This window comes from Plectropomus leopardus, chromosome 5 (genome assembly GCF_008729295.1).
Source record: "Plectropomus leopardus isolate mb chromosome 5, YSFRI_Pleo_2.0, whole genome shotgun sequence".
NCBI classification, from domain to species: Eukaryota; Metazoa; Chordata; class Actinopteri; order Perciformes; family Serranidae; genus Plectropomus; species Plectropomus leopardus.
In genome coordinates this window covers 3715720-3742208 of record NC_056467.1, presented here as the reverse complement: position 1 = coordinate 3742208, position 26489 = coordinate 3715720, and the positions used below count along the sequence as shown (strand labels likewise).

The following is a 26489-nucleotide window of genomic DNA, read 5'->3' as shown; positions in this document are numbered from 1 at the left end:
CTGCAATATCACAGTCAGTGTCTAAACTGTATGAATGATATATGGGTAATGAAGTAATGATATATGAGTCAGGCCGATAATCAACTAAGTTCTTGTCGGGGAAAATTCAGTATTCAGTATATGAAAATTCAGGAGCCAAGGAGACAATTGTGTGTTTTTTTCCTTTGTTTTAGGACTGATTTCTGTCGTTCAAGACCTAAGGGATGTATCATCCCCTTCTTTCCAGACGTGTGCGAGGCAGCATCATGCTATGTTCCTGACTTTCCTACCTTACTACTCTGCCACTTTCCTGACTTTCCTATTCCAGTGCCTTACTTTCTGTTTTCTGGCCCTTCTACTTCACCTGTTCCTATTTTCACCTCTTCTTCTCTCATCCTCTGCCTTCACTTAATTTCCTGTCTCTCAACTCAACTTCCTGTCTCTCAATTTAACATGCTGTAACTTGACTAACCCAACTTCCTGTTAGTCCACTCAACTTCCTGTCTCATGACTGTCTTCAAAATTCACCTGCCCCAGGTAAGACTCGAACCTCCAACCTCCAGCACACGAACCGCCTGCCTTACCCACTGAGCTAAACCTGTTTTCACTTCATGTGTTTTCGACGTTCTCTTTAGCTCTGTACTTTGGTAAGTACTCTTCAAAAGTCACCTGCCCCAGGCAAGACTTGAACCTCCAACCTCTGGTACACCAACCACCGGATTTATCCACTACGCCAAACCACTATTCAACATTTACTTTAATTTGAACTTCCACTTTCATACATGAAGGAAATTCAAAGTGCTTTACAGAGTAGGAAGATATAAAAATAATAATAATAAAAGATTTACAATAAAAAAGGGAAAAGGGATAAAATATACAAGGTTAAATCAGTTAGTAAATGTTTAAAAATAAAATTTAAAAAATCACTATCAAAAATAGTAAAAGTGCAGACAAGAGTTGCAAAGATAAAAATATAATTTAGAATGATTTAAAATCAAGTGTAAATATAAATTGGTAGTCATTAGCGGGTGGAGTAGGCAGCGTAACAAAGGAATGTTTTTAGCTTTAAAAGAGGTCAGAGTTGGGGCTTATCGGACCTATTCTGGGAGGTTATTCCAGGTTTTTGCTGTGTGATAACAAAATGCTGCTTCACCATGTTTAATTCTGACTCTTGGGACGCTCAGTAGGCCGTCCCCTGATGTCCTGAGGGTCCTCGAGGGTTAATATGTCACAAGCATGTCAGAGATATATTTTGGCGCTGAGCCACAGATTGATCTGTAGACGTGGCGAGATTTTGAAATCAATTCTCTGAGGGAAAGGTAGCCAGTGTAAGGATTTTAGAACTGGAGTAATGTGTGTGTGTGTGTGTGTGTGTGTGTGTGTGTGTGTGTGTGTGTGTGTGTGTGTGTGTGTGTGTGTGTGTGTGAGAGAGAACTTTCCCAAAACAGGACAAAACAAGCTTTAATATTATCATCAATATGCAAAAAAAATTGCATTCAAACGCTTTTATATTTTGGGCCAAAATTCAATAGCTTCAAATTTGAGCTATTAGATAATTAAAAACTAATTATAATATAATACAGTCTCCTCCAGAATTATAATGTTGTCAGGTCGGAGACTAATTAAAATACAGTTTGACCATAATGGGACGCCATAAGTTTTGAAAATCTTTTCAGGTGACATTATCAGTTGTGTTTCATAACTCACACGCAGTTAATTAACAAATGTTACTACTTCTAGGACCTGCTTCTTGGTGAAGTAACATTACCTCAACTTTCTGAGAGTCGTCCTGTAAATCTCTGCTCTTGCGTTGCTGCCTCAGCTGCCTCCTGTGCTCTCTGACACAGGCTTTCTGTTTGGATACGAGCCGCTCCAGCTCTGACACCTGAAGGCGGAGCTCCCGATTGGTCTTGGACAGGTCACCGGACCCAGATGATGAGTCCTTAACTGTGTGTTTTAGCTAGGCAAGGACAAAGGGAATTACAAAAAACACAATGAAAAGGGATACACTTGAGGCACAATATGCAAGAAGAGTGCTAGTACAACTTTCATTCATTGTTTGTTGATGAATCAGTAGCTAATTAATTTTGAGAAAGTCTATATGATGTAAACAAAGAGTCCTGCGATGAAGCCTGGCAGCCTCCACTGTTTTATACTCTGCATCAAAGAAAACAGCACAGTCAGAGGTAAGGATTTTCAATAAGGATTATGCATATCCATACATATTTATATATTCACACACTTTGGTAAATCTCCCAGCAGCTTAAAATTGTTTTTTGGCAGACTCCAAGTTTGACTCTCAAGTCCTGTTTTGAGGTCTTTGAAGAGCAGCTTGAGGCCGGGATGCTGTTTAATCAGAGACTTCACAACACGTCATCATTTACTGTGGAATATCTTGTACCTGCACAGGATTTATAGCTGAAATCACAGTAATTCTTTTCTTGAGAGAAAAAATCAATATAACAGAATGAAAAATCTCTGCTATTTGGTACCTCTGAGATTTCTCGATGCAGTGTCTTTATGGAAGATTCATAGTCGTCCCGTGTTTGTCGTCTCACAGCGCCCAGCTCCTCCGACAGATGACAAATCTGTGTGCGAGCCTCGCGCAGCTCCTCCTCCCTGCAACGTGTGGCGACATGCAATAAGCCAGGATATCATTCAAACATGCTCTATAAGATGTCTTGTTCACACATGCGTGTTCACGTCACCTCAGTGTGATGGTGGCCTGGTACTGGTCTCTGGCCTGCTCCAGTTTGTGCTGTAAACTGCTGTTGGTCAACAAAGCCTGCTCCAAACTGTGAGCCAGCCTCCTGTTGTCCACTTTGGCGTTATCTGAGGCCTTCTGCAAGGACTGCAGCTGGAGAATTCGAGCACACACACACACTCACACACACGGTATATAAACAGTTTTAATAAGGAGCCAACAGATTATCGGTCTGGATGATTTTTGGGGCCGATTTTGCATTTTGTGCAATTCAAAAGGAACGGAGATTATATTTGATAAGATTAATATGTCATATATTAATGTTATATTTTTGAATAAGGTTTATTTATACAAATTTATATTTTTATTAAGATAAATATGTTTGTAATTAATTTATATCTTATAAGATAAAGATTTTTGGTAATTAAGATTATATATTAGAATAAGTCTAGAGAATTAATTATTGTATAGCTTTATATTGACGTGGAAGCTAAATAATTACTATTATGAAGTTATTGATAAAGGGTGGGATTAAATAAATTAGTACTTCTTCCCACTTCTTTTCAGATATGTGAATCAAATCATTATGTGTTGTTTACATTTTTCATGTCTTCATTTTGTAATGTATTTTTTATGTCTGTCCACTACTTTATGATTGTCTTTTTTTTCTTTTTTTTTTTTTTACATTTTTTTGCATGTTTGGAATAAACTACTACTACTATGAGGACAGACTGCACATGATAATCGCACTCAGAAAACTGTAGTACACACAATTCTCAGAAAGTTTTTTTAAAACCAAAAATTGCCGGCTGTTTTTACTCCTGTTCCAGTTAAACGGCAACAGCAAACAAACCATTGACCTTTCTATTAATTTTATTTCTGTATTTCTATCATCTATTCTGTGACTCCTCTTCCTCTTACACTGTTAATATGAAGCTACAGGCAGCAGCTGCTCCACTTAGCTTAGCATAAAGCGAGGGAAACAGCTAGCCTCGTTTTGTCCAAAGGACCTCTGAAGCTCACTAATAACATGTCACATCTAGTTTGTTTAATCCTTAGAGAAGATGAAGTGTAAAAACAACATGTTGTGGTTTTATAAGGGGTTATTGGCCGGATTGTATCTTGGCCGGGTGCAGTAATTTACTGGAGTCTTGTCTTCCAGGCAACCAGACTCCAGGAAGTTACTGTACCGGGCCAAGAAAAAGTCTGGCACGCCGTACAGACGGGAGAGTGGTAATGATCCTCTCCTCTAACTCCTCTAACTCTTGGCAAGAGAGCTAATAAGTGGATTTCCCAAAAATTGAAAACTGTCCATTTAAGGCCTATTGTTTCAGTTGATGTTTTACTCTCTATCTGCATATTACAGATCATTTAAGCCCCTGGTTTTCAGGGCTCCTGAGGGTTCAGAGCCCATTTTGCCCATTTTTTGATTCAAGTATTGGAGATAGAGGTACAACAGAGACAGAAATACTCTGATTGGTGACGTTATATCTAAAGTTTTGCTGCTCCTCCTTTTATATTTAACCTGCAATCACAACACAAAGGCCCTAAAATCACACTGTATCCAGTTTCCACTCATATAACCTCACTACTGTATCGCAGGTTTACTTGTCCTAACTATTAATGACTGAGGGACTGAGGATAAATGGAAAACTGAAAAAATGAATCATTGCAAGTGTGTGTAAAGAGGAGCGTCCTTCCTTAAAGGTAAAGTTAAAAGATTTTTATAGAGTATTTCTGGTGTGTAACGCATCAACTATTATCATTCTTAATGTCAGTTATTGGTTCATTTTCCGTTACAGCATGCAGTTATTGTCTAAACTGTACCAGATTGGTGAAATTTACAGGCCTGTAAAGTTAGAGCAAACCCTCCTGGCCTTTCACTAACTGTCCTGCTGACCCTCCAAAAACTGCGCTGAGATTCCCATCACGTATTTTTAAATATTTTGACCAGAGCGCCTTCTTTTCTTTTGACACTTCTTAATTTTCAATCAATTTGCAGTCTTAAGAGTTGTTCTTTGGCTCATGCAGTCAGATAATGTATGCCCCCGGTGCTGCTTTGCCTTAAAGAAATGAATTTTCTTTATTACAGTCACTTTATCAAGCACACGTTCATTTCCTGAAGAGAATAATGATGAAATATAACTGGATCTACAAGTATTAAAATGTACGAGTATACGTTTCTATGTACACATTTCTAAAGTTTTTTGCCGTGTGTGTGTGTGTGTGTGTGTGTGTGTGTGTGTGTGTGTCCTTACAGCTCTGTTGTTCTTGGAGTGAGTCGATGTCAGGAGACGCTGGAGTTTCTCCACCTCTTCTTGGTGTTTCCTGATTTCTCTCTGAGCCTGCAGCCTGCCACGAAGGAAAGCGACACGTAACATCACCAGCTACACAACCTAATATGATCCAGATATGCACAGTCTGCACATACGTAAGACTTCAAATAAAAGCCAGTCTCTTTTACACACATTTTGACAAATAAACGGCTGTCTTAATTAAGTGCCGGTTACCATGCAGTTCATTTTTATAGAAGCTCCTTGGATGTATAAAACCAGGCTGCTGGAGATATCATTAGTGAGCTGCTTAGATTATGCATACAACATGTATATGTTTAAACTTTTGTCAATATCGACATACTACTCACGATGTTAGCTCGGTAAGATTCTCTACAATTTAAACGAGAGAGATGCATACGATGATACGAGCGGCTTAGTAAACAAGAGACACAAAAAAGAGATTAGTAAATGTAAGAGGCTATTTTTTCAAAAAAGCAAAGGAAAAAATGTCCAGGCAACTATATTCATAATTATATATTTTAAATTATTATACATTATTATACGGTTTTATTTTTCAGGTCATTTCTTGTTTTTTTTTTTCACATTCTCATTTTTCTTTGGTAGTTTTTTTTTTTATTTAGTTTTTTCATATCTTATTTTGCTGCTCATAACCTTCTTTTAAATTTCAAACCTAATTTTAACCCTAACTTTTAACCTTTTAATCCAAATTGCCTGGGTTTCAAAGGGTTAAATAAATATTTCGATTGAATTTTCCATCTTTGTTGTCAGTTTTGTGTGAATGGAATTTAAAGCCTGTCCCAAATATAAGCCCGTTGAGTTCAATGATTTAAGTGAATAATAGCTCAGGCTAATTATTGAAGTTTTACGGTACATGTTTGATTATGAAACTGTCATTATGCACATTCAGTGGCTTAAAGTCAAACATGTAACGTCGGTAAACCCCATTAAGCTCTCACCGGTCCGTCTTGAGGGTGGCCAGCTCCCGCTGCAGCGTCTGACTCTTGAGTTGGAGTCCGGTATGAGAGGCCGCGAGGTTTTCAAGGTTTTGACTGACGACGCTCCCTGCAGGACCACACACACTCTGCACGGCCTCCAGCTCACCGATCTACGGCACAAAAAGTACACTCAATCAGAGGATGTACTGAGATTAAAACAATGCTTTTGGCCATTTGATATAAACACAACAAAAAAACGACTGAGTAAACAATTGGATGTGATTCCTGCAGATGACCCAGAGGTCAAAAGGGACTTGATAGTGAAGACTATTGTCAAGGATTTGGACAGTGCCACCAATCGTCTGATCCATTACTTTTCATCTTGGAGCAAACTAAAAACATCTGTGGCTGGGTTTCTGAAGGTCAAGGAGCTCTTTGGGGTATTGAGACAGAAGAAAAGGGAGTTTTGTGCTTTGGGAGGCTTCAGTAAGGACAATCTGGAGATTCAAAAACATGAAGTGGAAAGAAAAATGCAGAGCTTTAAAGCCACACTCAAAGGACAAAGTCTAACTCCTCAAGATCTCGCTAAATCAGAGCAGTCAGTCATTCAGTATGCACAAGGACACAAGTTCAAGGTTGAAATTGATGAGTGGCATTAAAGCATCCCCAAAGAAAGTCTGTTGCACAAACTGGACCCAGCAGTGGATGATGAAATCCTCAGAGTCCTCCTCTTTCTGTCCGACAGACAAACGGCCGCTACAGTTGGTATTTATCCATTTTCACTTATTTTGATTTATTCAAAGTCGATGTATGAACAGATCCCAACATACATAATGTTGATGTGACTGCATAGCTGTATGGATGTGCTATGTTTCCCTAATTTCTGTTATGGCACTTGCAAATGAATTGTTACCTCCGAATTGCATGAAAAAAGGAAAAAACAATAAAAACTTGGTCACAAAAAACGTATTTTACCTCCTGCACAGTGATAGGATCGGCAGGTGTGGCTGGTAGAGAGAAAATAGTTTCTCCATGAAACTGCTCACAAGGTCGTGTAGTTAATTCATTTCTTTTATTTTCTATATAATTTTTGGGGGCGCTTTGAGCACAACAAGGTCAGCGCCATCTAGTTCCATTATATTGGAGAGAAGGCAAACATCTCGACAGCCGATATCTCAAACACTCGGCAACTCACACCAAAACTATCTAGACTGATAAAAAACACCACAGGCGAGAGGAAAAATACGCATTTTTGATTTGAGGGTGAACCGTCCCTTTAAGGCAGCTTTCAGGCATAATATCTGTGCTTAAAATAATAACAATCAGAGTACGGATGACAGTAACAAAGCTTCATTGGAAATTAATACTAATGTGTACAGCTTGTTTCTGCTGTCCCCTGGTGGTTAGAACTGTTAATGCAAGTTTAAACCTGTTTCGCTGTGTTAACCCTTTAACGTCTGTATCAGCATTTTGTTGTGGCGCATTCAGATGCCTTTCACAAGCATTTAAACCTCTGAAACCTGAGAAAATTATTTGATTTCTTTTAAAAACTTAAGAAATGTCCCACAAATTGAAAAAAAAAAAAAAATCGTCAAAAGGGACAAGAAAATGGCCTGAGAATTAGTGCGGGGAAATTATTAGAAATAACAAAAAAATAGGGAATTGGGGCCATGTCATCCCCCCTCTCTCCCCCTTTGGCTGTTATATCTCAAAAAGGCAAAAGCCCCAAAAATTATCTTAAAAATATAGGGAATAATGTCCAGAAAACTATTGTCTTATTTCTTATTTTTATTCGTCTTTCTTAGAGTCACTTCCTTTCTTCATCATGTTTGGCCTTCCTTCTTTTTTCTTATTTTTAGGTAATTTTATTGTGAGCTTTTATTAATTTCTTGCTCATGTTTGGGCCATTTATTACTAAGTTACTCTTTGCCTTATTCTCATGTTTTTGAAGAGAAATTGTTTTGTGTTTTCCTGACTACTGCACCAGAAAAGAAGACAAACATACGACAGTTTATCAAGGTGCAGAGGAAATCCTGCCAATATGCTCACATTTCAAAGGCTTAAGTATCATTTTAAAAAATGAGAAGCTAAAATCAACGTCTAATTAATTTGTGTGTTGTGTACCTTAAGATGTCCTTTCTCATTGGTTGGCTTGTTCTTGTCAGTTAAGTCCTTCAACTTCTGGTCCAACATCTGCAGTGCATCCTGCATACAACACACACACACATGCATGCACGCGCGCACACACACACACACACACACACACACACACACACAAAATAAAGGTTAAAATATAATGCACAGAATTCATATGATGGAAAATAAAACCCAATGAGATAATATTAATAAAAAATAAAGCCAATAATAATGTGTATAAAGTGCAAATAGATTTATAAAGAACTACACACAGTTGGGATGGTTTTACTGCAAATCCTACCTGGGCCTCCCTGAGCTGGGTCTTCAGGTTGCTCCTCTCTCCCTCCAACTTAGTGACCACAAGACATAACTGGTGGCCGAGGAGAGAAGGGACAGGGACACACACGAGAGATTTTGTTAACTTCATAGTACAACACTACCCATCATGCAATACTACAGCGTTGCATTTGTTGAAAACACCTCATTTTTTGAACCCTCGAGGTCTTTCCTCATTGCCCGCTCTGCTTTTTTGGCCGTGCTCAGCTCCCCCCGCAGCCTCTCAATGGTTCGCTCCAGTAGTTCCCTCTGAGCGGCCGCCGTCTCCGGTGCAGTGAAGGAGCTCTGCAGGAGCTCTGCATGTTCCCCTTTGAGCTTCTCTCTGCAGAAAGGCAGATTTTTCTTTTGCACCATTTTTTTACTTCCAATTTCAGAAACCTAATTCACTTATCTCAATTTTTTTGTCAACTTTTACTATTTCATGTCCAAAATGCATCACTGGGTTCAGTGTTGGACCAAAGTGAAAGTGAACCTCTTCCCTGAATGCCGGACTTCAAGCATTGTTTAAGGTGGTCGGGCTCGCAGCACAGTGAGACAGGTTTCATTAAATAGTGACACCAAGGAAGAATCAAAAACTGAAAAAAATACAGATGACAGAGAGTGACTTTGAGTTTTAATAAAGGACGAATATCAAATATCAGTCTGAAACTTTGCAAACCAATATATCTGTCTAACCTTACTATTCTCAAATGATAAAACTGTCTCTTCTCCCACCAAGATTCATCTCTTATGAGATGGTGAACTTTGGGAAACGAGAGACAAAAATAAAAAGAGACGGATGATTGTGGTCTCATGAATGGCACAGTTTGCTGCAGTTCCATTTGACTAATCAAATACTGTCTGCAAGTATTTACTGATGGTGTTTTTTGGGGTGTTGTCTGTTGTTTTTAAGTTTAAGAAGAAAAGTACCACTTGTTTTTTGGTGCATAACGTTTAAAAGAGTAGTGGATTTGCAGGTACAACCATGGTAAGAACAGCTAAATAAATCATTAAAGGGCAAAAAAAAACAAGGTGACCTGCTGAATTCAACACTTTGAACATGTTCAGAACACAATAAACAACCAGGAAGAGAGAAAAAGGGAAATTTGGGAATTTTGTCAAATGTGGCACCCATGTTTATGTGAGTGATTGCATGTGCGTGCAAGGGAAAAAGCAATAAAAAATGTAATAAAATAAAATTAGTGTTAATAATAATGACAATGGTATGTATTATTTTCCCAGCATCTGAAATGAGTTTTGGATCCCATTTTGTCAAAATAATAAAATGCGAATAAATGTGTGATCAGAAAACAATAACTGCGACCCAAAAACTAAAGCACTGCAGAGTGAAAACAAAAATGTGAACTGCAGAGACGATGGCTCTTATGCTCCTGATGCGAATGTTGTTTAAACCACTTTGTAGAGTAAAAATTAAGTCATATGTCATTTTATTATTTTTTAATTTAATTTGAAACAATGCAGCTTGTTTGTTTTCCTATTTTAGTTTTAATTCAAAAACAAAAACTTCAAGAACTTTAATGGTTATCACACCGACGCTAAAAGAATACTTGACATATCTGATAGACAGTCTGAACAACAGAAAATATTTCTTTTATACTGCCGACATTAATTTTGGTTCAAACACCCACGCTATAAAAACTTTATCTTTAACCCTTTGGGCCCACTTTAATATTACACATACTTGTAAAATGCGCTTTTAAAAATCAAGCTTTAAAAAAATATTATGCATTAATATTATCTACTTTCATTGAGTTAATTTTTTGACTAATATCAGTCCAAATCATGAATATCAAATATTCATTAATTTTCAGAATTTTAACCCTTTTAATACCAGGATTTTGTCATGATGCCACTATGTTTTTAGATTTTTAAAAAATACAAAAAAACTTAGTTATATTCAATATAACACATGCAGAGTATTTTTTTTACCTAAAATAATTTATACAATTGTTTAGAATTTATATGTGTGTGCGTGTGCATACACGTGTGTGTGTGCGTGTGCGTGTGCGTGTATGTATATGTCTACATGGATGGATGTGCATATATGTGTATATGCATATGTATGATTATGTATACGGATGTGTGTGATTATATTTTAATTGCATGTTCTGCGACTGTTTTACCTCATTTTCTTATGTTATATGCTGTTATATGGTGAAGGGCTCTAGAAATAAAGTTTATTATAATTGTTATTATTCTTTTTTTACTATTATTATGATTATGCTTGTTATGATTATTAGAAAACATGTCACTGAATTTATCACACATGCAATACAACAAAAGTGTAAGGTTTCGGGGTTAACGTGAAGGGACTCACAGCTCCAGCTGCAGGTTTACTTTATCTGTTAGCGCCACCTGCAGGTCAGTCTGGATGTCGCGTCTGGCTGCCTCCTGCAGCAGGTCCACACAACTCCTCTCTGCCTGGGAGACACGGAGAGAGGAGGGAGAGTCATACTGTGTGTGTGTGTGTGTGTGTGTGTGTGTGTGTGTGTGTGTGTGTGTGTGTGTGTGTGTGTGTGTGTGTGTGTGTGTGTGTGTGCGTGTTTAATACCTTTAAGCTGGCCTGCTGCTTTTCATTCTCCACTGATAGTGAACGCAGGGCAGCAGTGAGCTGGGAACACTGACTTTGCAGCTGCTCATTCAACATCTGTTTATAACACCAGAGCACAGGGAATTAGACATAATTTCAGTTGATAAGTGATGTTATCAAACACAAGACCAAAACCTGTACATCTGTTTAACCCTTTGAAACCTGAGCAGATTGGCTTGATTTCTTTAAAAAACTTGAGAAGAGGGGCTAGAGCAAGTAAAAAAAAAAAGACCCAAAATTAGAAAAAAAGAAATTAGTAAAAAGTTAGTTGCAGTTTGCAGTTTGCAGGACATTTGTTGCAAAGTTTCTCATCACTTTCACAAATTTTTGAAAGAAAACAAAAAGAATTGAGTGCTCAAATGTTTAAATGTTAGTAAAAGGCTTCTGAATCCAACTCAAGAAAACTGATGTTGATCCAGGTGTTAAAGAGTTAAAGCAGATGACAAAAGTATTTCCAAACAGTTGTTATAATTACTATCATTAATGGATAAACTTAGTCTAAAATGTCCATTGTTATGTTTTAATCACGTTTTAATTTGAGCTGCATCGTTCTCTGACCACTGTCACGATTTGGAAACATTTTAATTGATTTACAGTAATTTTTTTAAGTTTCCATTGATCGATCATATTTCAAAGCTTGTAAAAAAAATATGGTAACTTTTCAAGGTTGCAACTGTGCTGCAATAACACCTCAGTCTGACACGGTTGCATGGCTTAAAAAAAAAATCAGATAAAGAAATCAAAAGCTTCCAGTGAGGCTCCAGACCTGGACTCTGTCCGCAGCAGATCGCAGCTCTCTGCTCTCCGTCTGGAGTTTACTGTTTTCTGTCTGCTGCCTCTGCAGGGCCAGGTGCACATTCTCAAAACACACACACACACACACACACACACACACACACACACACACACAATATTCACCCAGAGACACAGATTTACCAGATTAGGCTTTACAGGAGAGATGTTCATTAACTCGGCTGTCTCTGTCCACTTACTTTCAGTTCACCTCTCAGCTCAGTCACCAGCGAGTCCTTCATTGCTGTGAAACAGAAAGATGCAGTTTAACATCCAAACATCATCTGCAGCTCTGTGAGTGTAAATATGATTTGTGACCGACCTTTTAGCTAAAACAGGGTTCACATTTAAAAACAAAAGAACAATAACTTTCCTTAACATTCAGGTAGGACCCTTCCTGCTTATATAACATCACTCTTATGCTGCTGATCAAATACACAAACATTATTATCGAGGTTTATCATTTATTTATGATGATTGATGTGTTTCAGAATTTTAGTGTTGTACAGAAATGGCCGGTGCACACGTGTGTTTTAGGTTGGCTCCCTACATGATGATCGGTAGCAAAAACATGAAAACATCGACCATTTAACCCTTTGAAACCTGGAGTTTCATCACCCTTCTTGTGTGGCATTAAGGCACCTTTCAGAAGTATTTAAACCTTTGAACGCTGAAGAAACTGGGTTGAAAAAAGGTAAGGTGGCAAAACATGTCCAACAAATTGCAAAAAAAAAAGATTAATTTAAAAAAAAAAAAAAAAAAATTGGAATTTTAAAAATTATATATTGAAAATTATTTTCACAGAATAATTATAAATTTCAAGCAATATTTTTCAGGGGGTGGTGGAGGGTTTAACTTTTTTTTGTTTTCTGTTCTTTTTTTACTTTCCAGTTTGTTTTTCAGCTAATTTTTTTGCACTTTTTTTTTTTAATTTCTTGCTAATTTCTGGGTTATTTCTTCTGAAATTGTTCATTGTTTCTGAAAGTAATCAGTTAGTTTGCACAGGTATAAAAGGGTTCATCTTGTAGTTCACCTTGAACTTTCCTCAACACAGTGAGGAAAGTTCAAGGACCGATGATACGGTGTACCGAGAGATAACGTGACAGAGTGATAAAAGTGTGGAGCTCATAGTTTCTGCAGAGAACATGCTGAGCAATGAGCTCGCTACATGTTTGACAGCTGAACAGCACATCGCTTCTCCAAACACAATCATATTCTGAATAAAATGTGAATATTACTTTCCATTTTTACCTGTTTAACCCCTTGAAACTTGAGCAAATTGGCTTGACTTCTTTCATAAACATGGGAAGAAGAAATGACCCAAAAGTTAGCCAGAAATGTGTAAAGTGTAACAAAATTACTATAATATGTTTTTTTAAAAATAAATACTACTACTATTTCTACAGGGAAAAAAATAAAATTAAAAAAAAATTAAAAGTGCTTAAAATATGAGAATGCTTTTGTTAAATAATTTTAAATATTTAATTACATTAATTAAAAGTATAGTTTTTCCCCAGCCTTTATCCCTACACATGTACTCCTAAATACATTTTCCTTATTTTGTAGACTTGCAGATTTGGTCATTTTCCTTGATCTTTATAATACTACCCTAAGTAGCCTACAGTTTAATGGCTTATTATGTTCTTTTTTTATCTCCTTTTATTGTGATATTTCCTGCTCTGTTGTGCTTGAACCTACAGATCTAATTAATACCGCTGAAGTCCAGTTATGAATGACATGAATCAAAGTTTTGTGACTTACAAAAATGTCCAGAAAGGGCGGCGATCAGCCTCAGTGACCTCTTGGTTGCATGCTGCAGATTTGCACTTTTTACTGTTTTCTAGCCGTCGCTTTAGTCCGCTTTATGATTCAGGTTGGTAAGATTTGTGCATCTGTCAGAGTGGAGCCCAAAACAACTATCTAACCCATGAGAGAGGACCTGACGATGCAGTATGCTGTAGGCGACCAAAAGAAGTGACAGCTAGTGAAATATACTGTAATCTGCACTGATCTTTCCTCAAAAGTCTCACCGCAGCATCCTGCGCTGGCTGCAGCTCAGCAACAACACCTGCCTCACCTGTGTGCTGTTTGAGCCGCTGACAGCGCTCCTCCAGCTGTCTGCCTCTGTCTTCTTCTTCATCCAGTTGCTGCCGGCTGCTGCGGACCTTCACACGCAAGGCCTGGCAATCGGACTGCAGCATCAGAGCCTGTGAGGCCAGAGGCAGACAGCCTGTCAGCTGCTGTTTACACACGCTCATTACTCAGCAAGCTCTCTTAAGCTATGTACCTGTCTCCTCTCCGTCTCCGCCGCGCGCTCCATCTCCTCGAGCCGCTGGAGGAGCTCGCTGTGAGATTTCGTGGCTTCAGCTGAGCGGGCCGACTCCTGTCTCATCTGATCCTCCATCTGACGAGAGGGAAGGTTCGTTAACGGGGGCTTTTTTTAGTTAGTCAGGGATTTTGAATTGGAGAATTGAGGAAAAAATGGCTAAAATAAATTAAGATAATTAGCGTCTCACCTCCATCAGTTTCTGACTCATCTCTACTTTGACAATTTTCAGCTCCTCAGCAGCCAAAGCGACATCCATCTGGAGCAAAAGACAAATTGTAATAATGACAACCAGGACATAATCACCACTACAGTGCTCACTTTGCACATGATGTGCATCTGTATAAAAAGACTTTCACCCTGGCTTTATACCTCCTTGATTTTTTGTGCCAAGAAGACACTGATCACTAAAGTTTACAGTAATAAGGTTTTCTTACAATAAACACACCACAGAAAATCTCCAAATAGAAAAAAATGAACAGAAAAATGTCCAGAAAACAAAACTGAGCTGCTGATGAAGTGATTGTTTTTCACCTGATCTCCTTTTCAATTAGTAATAGCTAAATTTCCTGATTTTTTTATTTTATTTTTGAATTGAAGTGCCACAGTATGTGCACCCTGACACCAAAGGTGTTGCTGTTGTCGAATACTTCAACATTTTGGGAATAATGAGAAAGAATTTGCTTTCTTAAAGTGGCAGATGAGAAAATTGATGCCACTTTCACGACTGCGCAGTATAAGTGTAGTTGAAACAGGAAACAGGAAGGAAACCGTGTCTGTCTGAAGGTTACCTGCACCTCTAAAGATCACTACAAAGCTGGGGTTTAACCCTTTGAAACCTAGATTGGTGGAAATGAGCAACAAAAGAAGCAATAATCCAAAAACTTTTAAGAAATTAGTAAAACGTGCAAGAAAATTACCTGAAAAATATGTATTCAAAAAACAAGGAAGAATTATCCAAAAATTAATTTTAAATATGTAATTATGATAATTATAGCTAACTAGTTTTCCCTTTTTTTTTTTTTTTTTTGCTTTTTTCCCCAGTTTTTCTAGCCTGTAAAAAAATATAAATCTAAACATTTCCACCAATTTGAAGAGGATATCTTAGCAAATGCTCACTGTCTTTTTTCCCCATGTTTTTGAAAATAAATAAAGAAATCGTACCAATTTGCTCAGGATTTAAAGGTTAAATACTTGCAAAAGGCGTCTGAAAGCAGCACAAGAAAAATTATGTCGCTCCAGGTTTCAAAGGGTTAATGCAGGGTTATGTGCCGGACTTTTTGTCTGTCAGGTAACAAAACCAGCTGAGACTCACTGAAGTCCGTGCTCCATGCTCACCCTTTAGATTAGCTCTGCAGCTGCTGGATCCAATTACATTTTTCAGGTTTAATAGGTGAAATGCAGATTTCAAAACACAGTAGAGGCCGCAAGAGACTTTTGAAGTTTTTAATTTATCCATTGACTAATAAAGATTTCCCCATTTTTATGTAAAATGCACAAAAATGAGACCCGAGCTGTAAAAGGTCTGAATTGTAAGTATCACCTTGGCAGCAGCAGCGACCTCCACTGTCTCCCCGAGCTTCTGCACTTCTGTGCGAGCTTCATCTCTCTCCTCGCAGACCCGCTGAAGATGGTCCCTGAGCTTCATCAGCTCCCTCCTGGAGGCCTGACGCTCCTCCTCGCTCTGCTGCTGCAGCACTGCCAGCTGCTGCTCCAGATGAGCTGACCGGCAAAATTAGAAGACAGAAAATAAAACACAAAATCTCACAATTCTGCTTGTTTTACTACTCTTTACTACTCTCTTTCCACACAATCTGTATTCATAAAAAAATATATATATATATATATATATATCCTATATATATAAAATAATATATATATATATATAATATCCATCGTTAGTGTTTTTATTTCACTGAAATCCTGATTTCAGTGAAATCCTGCCACTGTAACATAAACTTAGTGAGATCACTGTTCCCTTATCTCAGCGTAACCCTTTAAAACCTGGATCGGCTTCACTTTTTTCTGTGTATTTAAACCTTTGAACCCTGAGCAGATGGGTCAGAAGACTTTCGGAAATATGGGAAGGTAGGCAATAAGGAACTTGGCAAGAAATGTCCCGCAAACTGCAAGAAAATAGTACATTTAGAATTTAAAACAATTTTATTTTTTAAACAAGGGAAAAAAATCCAGAACTATATTTAAAATTATTCTAATTATAATTTGATTTGTTTTTTTAAGCAGTTTTTATGTTATTTATTTCCTGTTTATTTATTTTTTAACATATTTTTTGTTTGTTTATTTGTTTTATTTTTTGTTTTTTTTGTTGTTGTTTGATTTGGGTTTTTTGGGGGGGTTATTTGTTTTGATTTTTTTTCCTTTTTTTTGAGGGGGGTCAGTATCAGGTAGTTCTCTTGTACTATTTACTATTTTATTGCTCATTTCTGGGTCATTCCTTCTTAAATTTCTTATTGCCTTGCGAGCGCGACATTCCCGGGCGGGGGTCCGGTTTGCAGGGGGGGCTGGGCTGAAGGTGTTTGAGGGCAGATGGTTCCTGTAGGTGCACTGACTCTCAAACTCTATCCATGAAAACCTTTCAAACTTGCTGGAAAATAAAAAGCTGTTATTTAAGATAAATGACAAGATATTTTGACAGTAATATACGGTAAAACTTCAAATAAAAGCCAATACAATATGTATAAATGTTTAAACTTTTGTCAATATGGACATACTTACAGTGTCAGCTTGGGAAGGTTCTCTACAGTTCATTATTAAGTTAATTTTACTGAAACCATGAGCGCCAAAGAAAATAGTGTTACCGGCAAAATAAACGAGAGAGATGCAAAAAAAGACATTAGTAGATGTAAAAGATTTTTTTTTTTTAAAAAAAGGAAAAATGTCCAGTGAATTAGATTCATAATTATATAATTAAAATTATTTAACAAAATTACTGTAATTTTTAAGCTTTTTTTCAGATCATTTCTCGCTTTGTATTTTCCTGTTTTACCTTCTCGTTTATCTTTTTATTTTAGGTTTTTGGGGGAATTTTTAGGGTTTGTTTTTTTTTTACTTTTCACAGATTTCTTGCAAACTTCTACGTAATTTCTTCTTCTGTTGCTCATTACCTTCTTCCATGTTTCTGAGAAAATCAAATTTGCCTTGTTTTTAAAGGGTGAAATAAATATTTTGATTCTATTTCTCATCTTTGCTGAGAAAAGATGCGAAGGAAAAAATATCCGCTGAACTATATTGATAATTATATATTTAAAATTATTTTTACAGAATTATTATAATTTTAAAGCTTTTTTTTACGTGATTTCTAAATTTGTATTTTTTTTTTTTACTTTTTTGGTTGTTTTTTTCTATTATCTTTATTTAATTCTTTTAGTTTTTAATTAATTTTTTTTTCATGTAATTTTTTTTGTACTTTTCAGATTCCTTGCTAACTTCTGGGTCCTTTCTTCTTTTGTAGCTCATTACCCTCTTCCCATGTTTTTGAAAAAAAAAAAAAAAGTCCAATTAGCCTAGGTTTCAAAGGGTTAAATAAATATTTTTGATTGCATTTCATATCTTTGCTGAGCAACAGATTTGTGTGAAAGGAACTAAAAGTCACTCATCCCAAATACACACCTGTTGAGTTCAAACGATTTTAGCAAATAATATCCCAGGCTTATAATTGAAGTTTTACGTTTTTTCACACATAAAGTTGAGCTCAATCAAGTTAAAGCAAAAACTGCCAACAGTAATAAAATAAAACCAAAAATATTTTCAAACGCTGAGTTCATGACTGACTCTTTACTGGTTTGCAAACGCTTCAAAAATGGTACTAAACACAACCTACACACAATAAAATCAGATTTAAAGTGAGACGCAGAGAAGCTGGAGTTTTTCTTCCCTTTTTGTGAATGAAAAACAGGGCGCGCGAGCAAATCACAGCAGCGGCGTGTTTCATCGTAGCTGCACGAGACCAGAGCAACGCGACACGAGCAACATGCGACTTCAGTTCAACGTCACGCTAAAAGCTAAAGGAGGTCTTAGAAAATGTTACTTTATTCCGTTTTCTAGTCAAAGTTGTGAATGAAAACACAGCTCACCAAAAACAGTCACCACTTCCGGCATCCGTCTCCATAGTGACGCGAAGTGCGTCCTTCCTCCCAAATCGTTTTTCTGCTGCGTTCAAAACTATCGGAAATATCGCAATTATGCTTATAAATTGAACAAGGCCAAAAATATTTCACTATGCAATGCCAAGTACAATACTTGCAGGATATAACAGCATTCGGTAGCTATGATAATTATTTCTGAAATAGTCTATGGCTGAAAAATATTATTTTCTTTAGGCGAATGCCAGACTTACTAAAATGTCAGTTATTTTTGACCTTTTTTACATCTTTTCTTAAAGAATAAAATAAAATCAATTAAGTATTTGTCTTTCTTTGGCTACCAAATGATGGAGGGGAAAGTATTTTGTCATTATTTATTGTAAAACAAAGCCTAACCTAATATGTTTACAATTATTTAGGCCTAGGCCTCTATAGATGAGGTCTAAATGAATATTTAACACCGCTCTGTCGCCAGTGGGGAGAGAGGTACTTGGATTTTTTACTTACTTAAAATACGAAATATTAACCCTAAGCAACATGAAATTTTATTTATTTATTTATTTTTTTATTTTATTTTATTTATCGCTAATTATTATAATGGCATATTTAAAATTATGGTACAGAAGTATTATTTTTCAAGCACTGTTTCTAGGTCATTTTATTTTTTGATTTTTTAGAATTTTATTTTAATATCATTGTTAACTAACTTTAAGGTAATTTTCTTTCACTCTTTAATATTGTCTTACTTATATTTTTTGGTAGTTTCTTGCTTTGTTACTTATGTCCTTCTTCCAGTGTTTTTAAAAGCAATCAAGTCAATTTGCTCAGGTGTCAAAGGGTTAACTCTTTAGAAACCTGGATGAACATCACTTTTCTTGTGCTGTGACACCTTCACAAATATTTAAATCTTAAAATCTGAGAAAATTTGTTTGCTTTCTTTTGAAAACACAAGAAAAAAGGCATTGAGCAACTTGGCAAGAACTATTGCACAAACTGCAAGAAATTACTTTTGGAAAATTATCTTTATTGAAACTAGGAAAAATGTAAAAAAAAAAAAAAAAAAAAAAAACTAAACAAAAAAACAATCATATTTATAATGAGCATAATAATATACTGAAAATTATTTTTACAGAATTATTGTTATTTTTTAAGCACTTTTGGGAAAGCTTTTTTTTCTTTCAGATTTTTTTTTTTTGGTTTTATTATATATAATTTTCAAGTAATTTTCCTGTACTTTCACCTCTCCCCCCATGCCATCCTATCTAAAATATTTTTATCATCTGACTAACTGGTTATTTTGATTATTTTACAATAATCCTGTTAAATTATTGTTGAGACTTCATCTAGAATACTGGGATGTATTTATACACACTCTGTGATTTTGACTAAAGAGACAACCATATCTGCAAATATAGGGTCCTAATGTCAAAGGTCAAAATCAAGCTTTTAGTAACGCATCCGCAGCAGTATTATTGGACTTTTGGCGCCACACTGTGGCACATGCGCAAATTAACAACATGTGGCGGAGCAGGATTATTTCACTTTCGGTTTTGCTGAATTGAGACAGAAAGCATCAAGTCAGAAAGTTAATCTTTAACTCGATCGTTTGTTTCTGTCGATGGAAACCAAGGAGGAAACTCGGACCTGCGGCCAGTGGTGAGTTTGGTTTGTGTAGTTTTCTCAGCAAGTTGCATTCAAAAGTCTGTTTTTTATGTTGTTTTGATCGTTGGAAAACAAATATACTGTATGTAGGGCGTGAACCGGTATGGACGATGTACACAGTGGTTGCAGTTAAAGTGCCGAATAATGTAACTGTACATTGAATAATGTAAAAGTGTATTAAAGTGGCTTTATTCTAACAAACACCTGACAAAGCAGCCAGCAGTGGAATAACGATAGACTTTAACCCATATTTATAAGATGTAAGTGAGGAAATCCTAACATAAACTGTAGCCTGTTTACATGATGGCACTGTGAACTTGTAAAGAGTGTTTTTATGGAGTTTTTCATAAGCGCCTTAATAAGAAAATATATAAGACTCACTGACTTGGAGGTAAGGCTAAGAGGATAAAGTCCTTTCACTTTCTATATTTAGGTTGAACTTAAATTTTGGAACCACGTTGGAAACATAACATGCCCACATAAACAGTCTACTTTTATGTTCAAGATAAAAATGCATTAAAAGGGTGTTGTCTACATTCATGTTGTGGATATGTTTTAAAGGTCCAGTGTGTAGGATTTAGTGCCATCTAGTGGTGAGGTTTCAGAACTGAAACTTCGCCCGAGTTACGTAAGTGTGAAGGGGAGAACTGGCCTACTGTCGCTAATGCAAAAAAGCAAACAGCAAGATTTTCGGGCATCTATTGGCCAAAATGGATTACAATATTTATAACCATGTTTTCATTAGTTCAGAATCACCTGAAAATATAAATTGTTGTGTTTTAATTACCTTAGAGCAAGGGGGGATTGATAGATTATCGGTGTGGGTGGCCGAAATTTGGCATTTTGCTGATTAACTGTATCAGCATTTTAATTTAATGATTGCCACTGAAATGTATGAATTAGAAAGTGAAAAGAAAGTGCTCTGTTAAACCTCAGGAGGTTATTTTTATTTATTCTTTTTTTTCCTTCAATTTTCATATGCCTTTTTAAAAAATTTTCTAAAGTTGCTGGGAGCTTGCTGTATACGATGTTGAATTTTGATTAAATATTTGCTGAAGGCATTATAACAGTTTTGTGTTGGAGTTTGTTGTATTCCAAATTCTAAATATTGACAGAAAGATTTTCAAGTTTTTTGTAAATGCATATTGGCTCCAGATATCAGTTATTGGTATCATTCATTACCAATAATCAGTATCTGTATCAGCCCTGAAAAACCAATATTAGTCGACCCCTAACCCTTTATATTTACATAATGAGCGGGTCCTCTTCCAGGTCGTCCGGCATGTCGTTTCTAATTCTGTATAACCCAGAAAGGACAAACCAAACACTGGCTCTAAAGAGGCCCATTTGTATTCAGTCACAGTAGTTCTCCAAAATCCTTGCAATCAGGAGAAGTTTCGGTTCTGTAACCTTACTGCTAGATGCCATTAAATACTACACCGTAAAACCTCGAATGTGGTTCTGGTGCCAACTGCTTCCTCGTAAAATCAATAACATCACCAGTCAAAATCGACACTGTGGTGGGGAGCAGTGAACTACATGTAATTAAACTAATAGTTTTACTTTTTGTAGCTTGCTGGTTGTTAAACTACATTTATATTTGCACTGTGATTCAAATTATTAATTTTATTGTATATATTTTTTATAAAGATAATGATAAGGATATCACGAATCAGCCAACATTTCTGTAAATGTGAAAATACAGAAAATACAGATTTTGGCCTTTTCTCTCTTTTCTCTTTAAGCCACAAAGAAGTATCAGAGGTCAACTTCGCTCTGCACGAGACGCACTGCAAGCGCTTCTTGTGTCTCTGTCCCGACTGCGGTGAATCAGTTAACAGAGAAGAACTGAACCAACACAGGGAGACAGAGCACACACAGGTACACACACAGGCACACACACAGGTACACACACAGGTACACACACACACACACACACACACACACACAGGCACACACACACACAGGGAGACAGAGCACACACAGGCACACACACAGGTACACACACAGGCACACACACAGGTACACACACAGGCACACACACAGGTACACACACAGGTACACACACGGGCACACACACAGGTACACACACACACACACACACACACACACACACACACACACACACACACACAGGCACACACATACAGGGAGACAGAGCACACACAGGTACACACACAGGCACACACACAGGTACACACACAGGTACACACACACACACAGGCGCACACACACACAGGGAGACAGAGCACACACAGGTACACACACACACACACACACACACACACACAGGCACACACACACAGGGAGACGAAGCACACACAGGTACACACACAGGCACACACACACAGGCACACACACAGGCACACACACACACAGGTACACACACAGGTACACACAGGCACACACACAGGCACACACACAGGTACACACACACACACACACACACACACAGGCACACACACACAGGGAGACAGAGCACACACAGGTACACACACAGGCACACACACAGGTACACACACAGGTACACACACACACACACACACACACACACAGGCACACACACACAGGGAGACAGAGCACACACAGGGAGACAGAGCACACACAGGTACACACACAGGCACACACACACAGGCACACACACAGGTACATACACAGGCACACACACAGGCACACACACAGGTACATACACAGGCACACACACAGGTACACACACAGGCACACACACAGGCATACACACAGGTACATACACAGGTACACACACAGGCGCACACACACAGGTACATACACAGGTACACACACAGGCATACACACAGGTACACACAAAGGTACAAACAGAGGCACACACACAGGTACACACACAGGTACACACATGACGGCATGTTGTCGGTTTACAGCTCTGTATGTTTGCAGGTGAGATGCTCCAATGCACCAGAAGATGGAACGTCGTCACCTGAAGGATCATGAGGTGAGTCAGGTGGTGCTGTTTGTCTGGTATAAGGTATAGCATAGTATTTAAAGTATAGGAAACATCTCTAATAATCTTGTTGCATTATGGGAAATGTAGGATCAGGGTTTCTCGCTCATTTATGTATTGGTGGCACTGCCACGATTAAAACATCTGCTGCCACGTATTGAATTTATACTTTTGGAGCTGGACCGTTCATTAGGAGTGCTAATGAAATACTGCTCAGTTATTCATTGCACTTCTCTGAGCGTACTCTGGGCACAGACAGAGCAGAACAACACCACACGGAGAAAATCTAACTTATTGTACTGGCTCTAAAAATTTGCTCTAATTTATCGATCTGATCTGATCAGTTCAGATCAGATCAAAGAGCTAAAAACAAACTGCCGCTGAGGAAAAAAAACATTACACTGTCCAGTCCAAATTTGGAGATGATTAAAAAAGGGACACACACAAGATTTAAAAAAAAAAAAAGAAAGAAATCTCAGACTATGCCAATCAGGGCTGTACCCATCTCAGAATTATGCAAGCTGAACCAGGTTGGGCTGTTAAATACAAATATTTGGCTTTTTTTCATATAAAGTTTTAAAGTTTGAACTGGCTGAGCAGGGCATTCAGTGTGACAGCAGCATTCGTAGTAAACAAGCCAACTTGTTTGGACTAATTGCACTAACTATAACTTAATCCTGTCAATGTGGAAAAAAGACCAAAATCCTCTAAAGGGCCACCCAGACTGGCCGATATCAGATTTGCAGTGAAGCTTAAACTCTGTTAATCAGTGCGACTCTGCTCTGTCTCAGTCTCATGAGTGTGAGGAGCGTCTGCAGAGCTGCCAGTTCTGCGAGCTGGAGCTGCCGTGGAAGGAGCTGGACGAACACTGTCTGGTGTGCGGGAGTCGCACTGAGCTCTGCAGAGACTGCGGCCGCTACGTCACCCTGAGGGACCGGCCCGAGCACGACTTGACCTGCTCAGCTGCTGACAACAGCTCCGGTCCCTCTAAAACTAACAGCAACTGTCACTGAACAAAAGTAAGGAGACGACACTTCGGCTAAAACTGATTAACAAGGTGCTTCTTTTTCTTTAAATACTACCATGCCTGTTTTCTTTTCACAGCAAAAATAACAGCGACTTGTAGTCGATGTATGGAATCATTTCCAGCTGAGGATCTGGAACTACATGAGGTACATGATCGTTTTTTTGCAAGAATTTCTTTCACAAATGAAAAAAATACTCCTTAGTTTAAAAAAATCCATGAAAATAATAACATAAATGTGGTGAAATGGCCAAAATAGTCAATTATGAACATTTAATTTTCAGATCGAACAACAGGCAGGAACATTTTTGGAAAATATGATGCCCCTACATGAATATTATATTGAATAATTAACGGGGAATTGATAACTACGGAGGAGTGTCCGCGTAAGTGACGGCAGTCTGTTAAACCACTGCTCACCCTGTGTTTTGTTTTGTTTTGTTTTGTTTTGTTTTGTTTTGTTTCGCTTTGCTTAATTTTGTGTACAAATTGACCGATATTGGCTTTTCAGGGCCGATACAGACACCGATTATTAATAGTTAATGAAACCAATAACTGACATTTGTAACCGATATGCATTTACAATAAAAATGACAATATTTCAGTCAATAAGTAGAATTTAGAATATATAATAAACTCCATCACAAAACTTTGTTTAAATGTTTAGAAAATGTAAAATCCAAACTGAAATGTTCAACGTCATGTACAGAAAGATCCCTGCAACTTTTTTATATTAAACAACAAAGTGAATGAATAAAAATAGCTACCCGAGGTTTTATAGGTAGTAAAACTTCCTCCCATGCTGACTCTTTCTTTGCACTTGTTAATGAATTAATTTTATCAGTAATCATTAAAATAAAACGCTGATGCAGAAAATCGGCAAAATTCAAAATGTTGGCCCAGATAATCTGTCGACCCCTATTTTTTTTTTCTCTTCTACTTGTTTTTATTGTACTCTTACAGTTTCTGTTCATAATTGTTAAAAAGTAAATTACAAGAAAATAATAACATAGAAATGACTGGGGGAAACATGAGCCAGGGACGAGAAATTTTAGGTGGCTGCATCTGTAATTCCCCTTAAACTGTCCAAACTTACAGCAAACTAATGTGCGCAAAATGTACCTGAAGTTTCCTAAATTTAGCCAGTCCAAGTTAAGGCTGTGGAGGTCGAACAGCTGATTGTACTGAGCTGATCAAAGGTGTGTTTCACTGCTGAGCAATCCAACTTTTAATTTGAATTAATAAGAGAATCGATGTTTTCATTCTGCTGCCGTAAGTGTCAAAGTCTTACTGAAAGGTCAAATCCACTATAATGGATTTTTTTAAGCAGACATTAAATTAAAACCTTTGTCTGTGTCCCAAAAACAGCTGGAGTGTGTTCCAGCTACCAGGTTGGACAAAGAGGAGGCTGCACCACAGGAGAAACAGAGCGAGGAAGATTTCTCCACTTCTGCACTAAGCAGAGCCTACAAGGCAATTTCCCTGTCACACAGACCCGGCAGGGGCCCCTGGGGTGATGGAGGTGACCCAGACCAGATCAGCACCTGCCCCCACTGTCACCTGCCCTGCCCCTCTTCACACTGCGCTGGCATGAGGTAACAATCCTGCACCACATTAAATTTAGACACACATATGCCGATATTTGGCATTTTGAGGATTATATGCATCAGCGTTTTATTTTAATGACTGCAGATAAACTGAAAGAGCTATGCAGGGTGCTGTTTTTATTCATTCATTTTTTATTTAAAATTTCACTGAATTCTATTTAAAAAAAAGATGTTAAAAGTTTCACTTTTGGTGAAACATTAGCTAAATTCAAAAAAAAGTTTTGTGTTGGAGTTTGATATTCCAAATTCTAAATTTCGACAGGAATATTTTCATTTTTGTTGTAAAGTGTAAATGCAATGGGTTCCAAATCTCTGTTATCGGTAATAATCGGTATCTGTCCTAAAAAAACAATATTGATCAACCCCTATTAAAAAGTTCCTATAATAAGAGTTTTTCCCGCTTCCTCCCTTTTTTTTTAGGTGAAGTGCCAAATCCACATTCGCTTAAAATAATGAGCGAGCTCCTCAGAATGGATAAACTGTATCAGAGATGTTTGATCAATTAAGTCTTGGAAGAGGACTATTTCACTGTTGGCCTCCTTTAGGTTTTTCATTATTTTGGAAAGAAGGTTTGCATTTTATTTTTAGCTTTATTTTTAGTTAGTGGGTCCATGACTTTGTGAAAGTGGTTCTGAATAGTTCTCTGTATCTACCAGACACATCTGATAACTTTTGTTAAATGCAAACACAGCTTGTAAACTGTAATGCTTGTTGCGTCTGTCTAAACTGGTGAAAACAATGTTTGAGTCAGCAGCATCATACTGAGCAGTTTTTACCGGAGTTAATGTAAAAACGGATCAGGTGCTGCTATTTTCTATCTGCTATCAAAGTCTGAATGTTTATCATCTATAAAATGGTTTATCCGTCAAAGTCTGAGATGCACTCGTTTCTAATGCATACGAACAAACTGCACAAGTTCCTGTGACGGAGAGTGACATTATTTTACAAGGTGAAAGCTCTTGAATTTTCTTTGTCATTGTGTATGAAGAGTCTAAATAAAATAAATAATAATAAGCATGAC

The 26489-nt window shown here is 37.3% G+C and overlaps 2 protein-coding genes and 1 pseudogene across 2 annotated transcripts in view; 2 read left to right on the top strand and 1 right to left on the bottom strand.

The window, feature by feature from the left end:
• Window positions 1-570, top strand: part of LOC121943371 (endothelin-converting enzyme-like 1) — an 84400-nt gene extending 83830 nt beyond the window's left edge. The window contains exon 18 of the mRNA XM_042486893.1: window positions 517-570. Coding sequence (XP_042342827.1) covers window positions 517-570 — 54 coding nt within the window. The remainder of the gene's footprint in view (window positions 1-516) is intronic.
• A 567-nt stretch (window positions 571-1137) lies between these two features.
• ccdc150 (coiled-coil domain containing 150) lies at window positions 1138-17230 on the bottom strand. Its single transcript, XM_042486892.1, has 18 exons — window positions 17221-17230; window positions 15639-15817; window positions 14286-14354; window positions 14057-14173; window positions 13847-13976; window positions 11970-12013; window positions 11744-11836; window positions 10939-11034; window positions 10705-10808; window positions 8532-8709; window positions 8353-8421; window positions 8040-8120; window positions 5937-6085; window positions 4942-5035; window positions 2688-2836; window positions 2472-2598; window positions 1748-1939; window positions 1138-1191 (listed from the first exon to the last, which is right to left on the bottom strand). The coding sequence occupies exons 1-18, from the start codon at window positions 17228-17230 to the stop codon at window positions 1138-1140; spliced, it is 1935 nt and encodes a 644-aa protein (XP_042342826.1).
• A 2540-nt stretch (window positions 17231-19770) lies between these two features.
• On the top strand, window positions 19771-26271 carry LOC121943662 (annotated as a pseudogene).
• Window positions 26272-26489: the final 218 nt, after the last annotated feature.

Coding starts and splice junctions, on each gene's coding strand:
- ccdc150 (XM_042486892.1), bottom strand. Junction 13,977..14,056: donor CGGAGACGGAGAGGAGACAG/GTACATAGCTTA, acceptor CTGGCCTCACAG/GCTCTGATGCTGCAGTCCGA. Junction 1,940..2,471: donor TGCATCGAGAAATCTCAGAG/GTACCAAATAGC, acceptor GTCCTTGCCTAG/CTAAAACACACAGTTAAGGA.